We start from the raw sequence: 9,257 nt of genomic DNA on the forward strand, positions 1-9,257 counted from the left end.
CAAAAATGGAGCTGATTGGGCATCGAGGTTTCCTAAACTCCTGGTTCTCCCCCCGCCCGACACGTTTTCATATCCAATCACCCTGTTGGTTAGGATTTTAGGATCAGTTTAAACCTAACTTATTCCTCAGATTTCTTCTGAGGCTCTTCCTGTTCCAAACAGGCAGCCAGATACACTCCAGCACATATAGGCTCTTTCTTAAGATCTCCCTCCTATCCCATCGGACTCACATACTGGCACTTCTGTCATCGCCGTCCTGTAATGATTTCCCTGTAATGAGATTAGTGAAAGTAACAGTGTTTAACCCATTGAGAGAAGCCCCTACTTACTCACTTTTATTAACCACAGTTATGAAACAGCTCAACGTTTAATTATTTGCTGAATCAATTGATGATTGAAAGGATTGCCCTGATGACTGGATAAATAAATGGAGGATAGGTGGATGGATGGATGGACTGATAAAAGCCATAAATGCTTTTCTCATTATTTTGTCAACTCATATTATTTTTACATTCTAACAACAGGTCATACTAAAACCTCTACAGAAAGAAACTAATAGCAAAATAATAATTAAAATAAAATATTCACATAAAAATGTCTTACTGCAGGCAGTCTGGTGCACAGTCTTAGACATTTATATTATACAACTGCGTATCAAGTTACTTAAGGCATTTCTCTGTTTTGGGGATCAGAAATAGCATAAATGTAAACAAATGAGACAGAAAAAAAGAAAACAGTAATTTTAATGCATTGTTTTGACTATAGTTTTCCTTAAAACTTTGTACCATAGTTTATTCAGTGCGTACATAAATTGTATCTGTGTACTTGATGAATTAGTGGGTCAAAAAGGAGCTATCCTGCACCACTCATAGCGAAAAAGGTGTTATTTTTAAAATTTGTGTTACGCTGGAATTTAATAATCTCCCCGTCCACACAAATGGATTTCAACAGACACGGAAGGATCGCTTTGCTGCCTGCTGCCCAGGGCCCTCAGGACAGTAGCCGACATGGCAAACAAAGCTGACTTTCAAGCGAGCAGCCTCGTTCAGCTGCAATATTGCATAACTACAACACGGAGCCGTAAGCGATGTGACACAGCTGACATTGTCTGTGGTAAATTTAGGGTCTGAGATGATGACTTCTTTTTAGAAGACAGCAAACAGCAGATCTAGAGCAGCGAAGTTTCAGTTGAGTCATCTCGCTTGTGACACTTATTTTAAATGCAATCTGTTTAACTCAAAGTATTACCATCTTTAGAAAATATGGGCCTTTTTTTCCCCTAGGGCATTTCTCTTATGCATTTGTAGGCAGCTTGTTGAAGAGCTTCCAAAGGGAAAAATTCCATCTCATACAAAGTCATGTACTTTGGCTTTTTTTTTATAGAGAGTGTCTTCTGACAAAACATGACAGTTACCACTTTCTGTTGATTCTTACCTTCTGCTCAGGGAATGGCTTCCTGCAAGTTCAAACACAGCTCTGTGTTCACACTCTACAGAGCAAAGATGTCTGAGCATCTTCCCTGTGTTCTCTATAATAAGACTAGTTATTTCCTAGTCTTTGGGTGGTTGTTGGGAGACAGTTCTCCATGAGTCTCTCACATTTCTGCCCATCTTGAAAGCAGAGGCACTGATGCTTTTGTTCTGGTCTAATTTTTCAAGGTTGTTGTATGGCAAACAGTCTTGGAAAATGGAGTCTTTTCAGAAGAAAGGTTTGTAACACAAACCACTGAGTATGCAGGTGTCCCCTGACCCTCTGCACATCACCCTGTGAAAGGTGAAACTCAAGCATCCTGATCATCTGGCTACTGCTATTGCTAATAATGTCTTCTGTCTCAGGTTTAGGAGTCTTGCATCTTCTGCTAGCATCAGTGGAATTGTGGTCATCTAAATTGTTCACTTGAAAATATGATAACTTCTTGTATCCTTCACAGTAAGAATAGTAGGGGTAAGATATATTATTTCAAACATTGTGATAAAGAATTAACTAAGTAAAGCTTTGCTTTCAACACCTATTTGTAACTAAGGGTTATTAACTAACTCCTTACTGATGGCTGAGTTGTTTTATGGTAAGTTGAGAATAGTACTAAAAAGAACTGTTTCATTATAATACAGTGTGTGCATTTATTCAGTGTTATAGTGAGGGTAAAATTATATTTGCATAATGTATCACATAGCTCTTGACAGCCACTACAGTTATGCTTTGTCTAAAAGTTACTATTTTTCTAAGCTTAATATTTTAATCTTGAGAGAAAGATAATCTTTAATTAAAAGAGTTGTATAGTTAAAATTTTTCAGATACTTTCTACCATAAAGTTCCTCAATTATTTTCTTATATTTCATGTCTTCAAGAAATTGTATTTTTCCCGACATGTTTCTGAAATAATCATGCTTAACACAAATCTATTTATTCACATTCAAATACAATCATATTTAAAAACCAGTGTAGTTTAAACTATGAAACATTATTTTAAATTCATGGAACATTACGTTGTTTGTAAGTTTAGTAGGATTCTCTTAAAATCTATAAGAAATGTAATTTAAACAATGGTTTTGTTACTAAAATATAATTTTATAATATAGGCAGAAACAAAAGACTGCCATGTGACAAAGACTTTATGTGGCCCAGAAATATTAAAATATTTACTATCTCACACTATATAGAAAATGTTTACTCTAGAAAGATGAACCATTGTTTGATTTACTATTTACTATTGATCAGGATCAGACTCAATGGAGGGGGATGACAACTTGTAAATTGATAATTTTCAGATGATTTTTGTCCATTGGAGAAGCAAAAGGTGTGTGTCTGGTAGAAAAGATAAACCTAAAGAATATGACTGTGTAACTTTCTAAGACATTAACCAGATTCACATATAACTTTGTAATTATATTTTAGCATCTTCAATTGGCTGTAAGTAGTTCAGTCTGTTTCATTTTCCTTTGAAATAGCTGTACTCGCCTGCTGTTTCTCTTATTAATAAGAAAAATAATTTTGCTGACAAGTATTTATTCTATATTTGCATTTGAATCATATTTTAACTCTTAGAACTTCAAGCTTTGACAATAAATGCACGACTCCCTCTTCCCTATTTAGCTCTTAGTCCTTTCAGCATTCTAAACCAACAGGATATGGACAACTAAGTCCAGGTTTTCTTAGTCTGCTCATCTTAAAAGCCAGTCTAGATATTCTTTTAACAGAACTCCAATCAGAGTTCTCGCTGAGTTATTCCACTTTCCTCATTTTTTTTAAATATACAGTTTGATGCCGCAATTTTGAATCCTTGTAACTAGCGCTCATCTCTTGCCAATAGAGTTACATGTTTATCGAGAGACAGTGACGTTTCCCACCTTTTTTTCCTTATGTAAGTTTTACTTACTACTGTTAATGCATACTTAATTAAATAGTACACAAATGAAATTAGTGCAGGAAGAGAGAGTTGGTTCCATGACGGCCACATTGAATGCTTTGCAAAGAATAAGCAAAGGTGAATTGCTAAATGATTGCCATGCGATGCAGAATGGGTGAAGCGTAGTAACTGCTAGGACCCAGCCTCTGCTTGAAAGCACCTGCTTCCAATGACACCTATACTGCATGGAAAGCCCCTCTGTGACATGGGGACGACCAGACTGCTTCTAGCAAAAAGAGAATCTTATGAATCGTTTGAATTATTGAACAATAAACAACATGGTCAAAGCAAATTTTTAGTAGATCAATTAGCAATCGAACATTTACATCTTCCTTGAAATGCTCTTGGTTTTTACTAATAGATTTTGGGACGATCCCATAAAAGATTCATGCTCATATATTTAAACAAACGCAACTTTGAATGATTGATTTTAAAATCTATTATTCCCTACTAAATAATAGGAATTTCCCCTGTCTTTTTCATTCAAAAGAAGTAAGGAAAACGAGTCTTATAATTTGGAATTCATGATTATATGTCTTTGTGGTAAGCATAACATATTTGGGAAGTAGAAAAAAACAATGACTCAACAACACCATCCAGAAAAATATTTACTTTTTAAGGGCATGAAATGATACTTTAAAAATAAGACATTTTAATAAAAATCTACATAAGATAAATGTAAGACTATTTAATGCACCTACATTATAAAACCTTTAATTTTTCTCATCAATTTTTAAAAAGAGCCAGATACTTATTAAATTTTATGTCTAAGCCATCATTATTTACAAAATTAACAGTTCAAATATTACAACTTATTTTCCTAAAAGCACAAAATAAAATATCAAAATAAGAAAACCAGATTTTATTTGTAAGGAATTAACTGCTTCAAAATTCTTATTTATAAAAATATGTCAATGAAATGATGTTTTGTGTGAGATATTCAAGAATAATTAAACAATCATTGCCCAAGAAAAAAATGTGAATTGAACAAGATAGTTTTCTCAGACATATGTATAGCTGACTTTAATTTAGATATAATGTAAGGCATAAATATTCAGCAGTTAAACAATAACCTGATTAAACTTTCTTTCTCTGCTAGACATCCAATCCTATTTTTGTATTTTAAACAAAATAAGGAGAAAAAATGATTTGGTTTCTTAAGGAAATGAGTTCATTTTAGAATGTTATTTTTCTACCTTCTGTTATACTTGGAAACACATCAATATCTGTTCATTTATTATTAGAATTAATCATGCATGTGTATTTTATATTCAAATACGCACTATAAATAGTAATTGTATAAAACATTGAATTCCTCTTGAATGGCACAGCTAACGTCAATTGTTATCACTTAATATTTATTTCTGATGCTTCCACCATTAAAATGCAGTGACAAATCTGACAAAACAACAAGAGGAACGTAGAACAAGCCACTCTCTGTTCATCTACTGCTTTCACACATCCCACCTTTTTCACACAGTTGTGAAAAAAAAGTTCCCTTGAAATTGATTGGCATCGCCATGAAATAAATTACAGGACTGTGTGATTGGGAAGCAAATCAGGTCCACATTAAATAGAATTGGGGTGAAACTGATGGAGTTTTTGTGGGTGAAGGCTGGAGACAGAACTTTTGCACAGGACATAAACGCGTGAAGGCTAGTGACATCGAGACCAAATTGTCTGTTTTTGTTTTAAAGAGAATTTCCACCCCCTCATACACTTTTTTTTTTGTTTAGAATGGATCTTTTTAGTTTTCCAACAATGATTGATATTGATTGCTTATGTTAGAACATAACCCATTTGATTGGAAAGAGTAGCTTATTAGCTTCCATTTAAACAAAAGAAAAATCAATTTAATATAAATTTCCAGTTCAGGCTAATGAAATTGAACTTTTCTTGAAATTCCAGGAAAGAAATCTAGACTATTCTCCAAAGTTATGGGCCAGAATTCTACTGTTATTTAAAATCCAAGATGATACTAATGATCTGATAATAATCTAAGTTATTAGAAAGGATGCTGGAAAGGAAACAGAAGACATTTTCCCCTGCTTTTTTATATCAACATGTATTCTCATCACAAGTACTATGAATACATATAGTTGCTACACCACACAAAATTAGAAAACTCTAGAGAAAAGTAAAACAATGAAGATGAGTAGACTAAATTCTATATATAGATAGGTTAAAAAAAGAGAAGATTGAGAAAATAAAGTCTGATTTTAGCTCATGTTTGTAGTGCCCTAAATGTTTTAGAGTTTTACAATACGGTCTTAGTAAAAAAATAAAAAATAAAAAAAATCTGATTATATTTTGAGCCCGAACTAGATCCTTTTTAAACAAGTATAAGAAAACTGTATTTGTATAAACTCATAAGAATCAGTATTCATTATTAATGAATTACTGATATTTGATATTCAAATAAATTCAAAAGAATTTTAGATGAATTCATGTCATAGCTCCATATTAGATTGTTAAAGTTAAGATTCTTTTAGGAATGTATCATTTAATTTTGTTAGGTCTGATCTAATGGAGGACAAACATAAATTTCTTTAAAATATATTCTGTAGGAACTGTCAGAAAATGAAAAACACTGTACTTGCAAACACTCTTATAATCTTAATGTCATAATCTGAATGTCACATATATGTCATTATCTTGTAATTCCTGCATAGCTTGGTTTCTAATGTAAGCACTTCATTTCTTAAAGCTGATGCAAATGTTTTTAGAAAATGGCATCACGCAATCATTAAATATTTTACCAGGAATGTTAATATTGTTATTTATTTTCTGCAAATTAATGCTTTTTATTTAAAATCCCATCCATGAAAACAGTTTTCAATGATAAGTGATCAAATAAAGTAACATACAGGGTGAAAGAGACATAGATACAACCATATCTGAAAGATATACATTTGATTTTACTAAAAATTCTCAGTACCAAGTATTCCAAAAACCTGAAATATATATATTTTTTTAATTTTAAAAGCCTTCGGTTTCCCCCCCACTCCCCCCTTTTAAGTCAGAAAACCTGTAATTATAACTGGGGTTAGGAATGAGTTAAGAAGGTGAGAGGAGCGCATTGCTATGGAGGGTGATTGGTTGGTGTTTATTAGAGCTTATTCAGCATTCACTTTTTCAACAAGTTGTTTGGACACCTACTGTATTTTTGCCCACTACCACTCATTTCCTGCTTTGAGGTGATGACTGTTTGACTTGTGGCTTCCTGAGCACCATTAGGGAAAACCTGAGAGGCTGCCATTAAATAGGAAGTGTTACTCTATGATAACAAGAAAAAAGTTGCAAACTGGCCGTAAAAGGACAACGGGCATATTCTGCGAAAGGCATAGTACCTGCGTGTTTGACAGTGGTAGGATTTAGATTCCAAGCCTCAGCAATGTCTTACCTGGGGAGGAGAACCCATCATTGCTGGCCTGGAGCCTTGGGAAAAGCACTGTTCTTTCTCACCAGCTCTGCCACTGACCAGCTGTGTGACCTAAGGGAATAACTGAGTTCTCATTTTTCTTTTTTTCTTTTTTTTAATTCTAAAATGAAGGATGTGATTTTAATTCCTAAGCACCCTTCTATTTTCCAAAGTCTTCTTCATCTCTGGGAATAACTTTTAAAATTTCTACTTAAATACAGACTAAATTAAGGTTAGAACCTTCAGAATAAATGTTGAAAAATATGTATCTATTATCCACTAAGTGAACCTAAGGTACAATGAATACTTCACAATCAGTTTGTATTATGCCTTCTTTTTAAAAACTTCAAGTGTACAGGGAATATTCCATTTGCATGTGTTTAAGTGTTTATTTCTGATGACAAAGGGGAGACAAATTTTGTCTATCAAATGAATAATTTGTGGAAATATGAAATAAGTCATGTTATTTTTTCATGAGATATCAACAAGATATGATATCAACAAAGATAAATAAATCTGTGCAAATAAATGAAAAGATGGAAGAAAGATCTGTTGAATCTTTATAGCTTCTCATATTGGCATGAAATTATTCATATTTATCACAGGACATTTATATACAGAAAGAAACAGTTTGGGGAACATCTCAAAATAAATACATATCAAATTTGAGTTTTATAAACAAGTTTCAGTGGTGAATGAGTGAATAGATACTTAACTCCATATTTATTTGAGTAGATAATGTTGAAATAATTTTTAGTTTATGGGAAAATCACTAGTATGCAGGTCATAATATAAGGACTTATCCATGCTCTTAGTTTATTCTTTTTCTTTTGTGTTCTTATTAATCTAAGAAAATCAATCTTCTCCACCCTCAAGGTCCTTTCCATACATGGCTATGTGATGCCGTTGAATTAAACCAAGTGATATATTTTTACCAAGTTCAACCAACAGTTTTATTAGGCAGATTTTATGCGTGTGTGTGTGTGTGTGTGTGTGTGTGTGTGTGTTTGTGTGTGTGTGTGCATGCGTGTATGCACATTATATATATATATATAAATGATGTGCATACATTCTTTCAGTTTTTCTTTGTAATTAATCTGAGAACCATAGCAGTTTACACAACTGCTACTTTATTATGTAGTAGTTCCTAATTGAAAAGAGATGGTTGAATGCACTAAATGAAGGGTTGTGTTTGGTTCACAATTTCTCTTTTTATAGAAGTGAGGTTTTGGACAATGTCTATGATGCTAAACAGTTTCCCACTCAGCAACATGAAGACATATAGTTTCTTGAGTTTATAATGTTATAAGAATGTCCACTTATGGTTTAAGAGTGTATTATATATCTAGAAACTCCTTTTGTGCTCCCCCAGTAGATTTTTAAGTACCTGATGAAATGAATAAATTCTAAACAAATGGCTTAGAGATTCAGGCTTCATATATAAAATATTATTTTTCTGTTAGAGTAAAAAATGTTTTCTAAACCCTAAAAATCTTATATTGTGTTTGTGTCAAATATTTTTGCTTCAACGTATAATGATTGAGAGTTGATTAGTCCTATCACTTGTTTTTCTTCAAATTATGTTATTCTTAGTTGGTCATTTATCTTCTTTACAAGAAAGGGAACCATTTTTTTTGATTTCCAACCTGTTTGCTGTTTACCAGTTTCTTGTAAATCTCTGATTTTAGAAATCGAGGAAAAGAATCTTTGGCCATGAGACCGTAGATTAACTTCTGAGCCTCATCAAAACATTTGAGAGTTGGTTCTGCGATATTCTTTGAGATGAGGTCTCTGGTGCTGAAGTCAATGTTAATCTGTGGAAATAAGTTTGCATTTCATTAGACTAGTTTAACCAAAGAGTACACGGTTTATACAGATGATAGATTCACATATTATTTGAATTTTTTTTCTAAAAACAAAGATAATCTGATGCAAAACAGCAGAAAGGTTATGCATCATTTTCCAATGCATGACACAGGCTTGGTATGTTTTTCCTAATATGATAGGATTGGCATGGGCAAAGAACACAGGTAGAGCCTTACTTCGAGACTGTAAAAAATAGCTGAGCGAAAAAGCAAACATAATATTTTGATTTTAAATTTCTTTTCCCGCCTATCCTTTCTTTCTTTCATTCTTTCTTTTTTTTCCCCTAGTACTTTGGCCTTAATACCTAAAATGTATCTTCCAGGGGCAGAACAATACCTAGAATTTACTAGGACAGCTTCCACCAACCCATTCCCATTCTCCATACCTCCCTGTGCTGTTTCACACAATGTTGCTTTTCATTCTAATTTGTATATATATATATTTGCCAAAATGGACCAAATAGCACCCCTCTACATAGACCCCATGCCTCCCACGGATGGTACATACGTATGTATGCACGTTTATGTATGTGTATACCCTGCCTCCTGGCACCACCACACATAA

General features: G+C 33.2%; 1 protein-coding gene across 1 annotated transcript in view; it reads right to left on the minus strand.

Moving 5' to 3' along the window:
• Positions 1 to 8,427: 8,427 nt before the first annotated feature.
• The window catches only part of RGS21 (regulator of G protein signaling 21), a 36,951-nt gene continuing 36,121 nt past the window's right edge, over positions 8,428 to 9,257 (minus strand). Inside the window, exon 5 of the mRNA XM_006916219.1 lies at positions 8,428 to 8,641. Within this exon, the coding sequence (XP_006916281.1) occupies positions 8,438 to 8,641 (204 nt within the window). The 3' untranslated portion in view covers positions 8,428 to 8,437. The remainder of the gene's footprint in view (positions 8,642 to 9,257) is intronic.

The sequence above is a fragment of the Pteropus alecto genome, unplaced genomic scaffold (assembly GCF_000325575.1).
Source record: "Pteropus alecto unplaced genomic scaffold, ASM32557v1 scaffold65, whole genome shotgun sequence".
Taxonomy (NCBI): domain Eukaryota; kingdom Metazoa; phylum Chordata; class Mammalia; order Chiroptera; family Pteropodidae; genus Pteropus; species Pteropus alecto.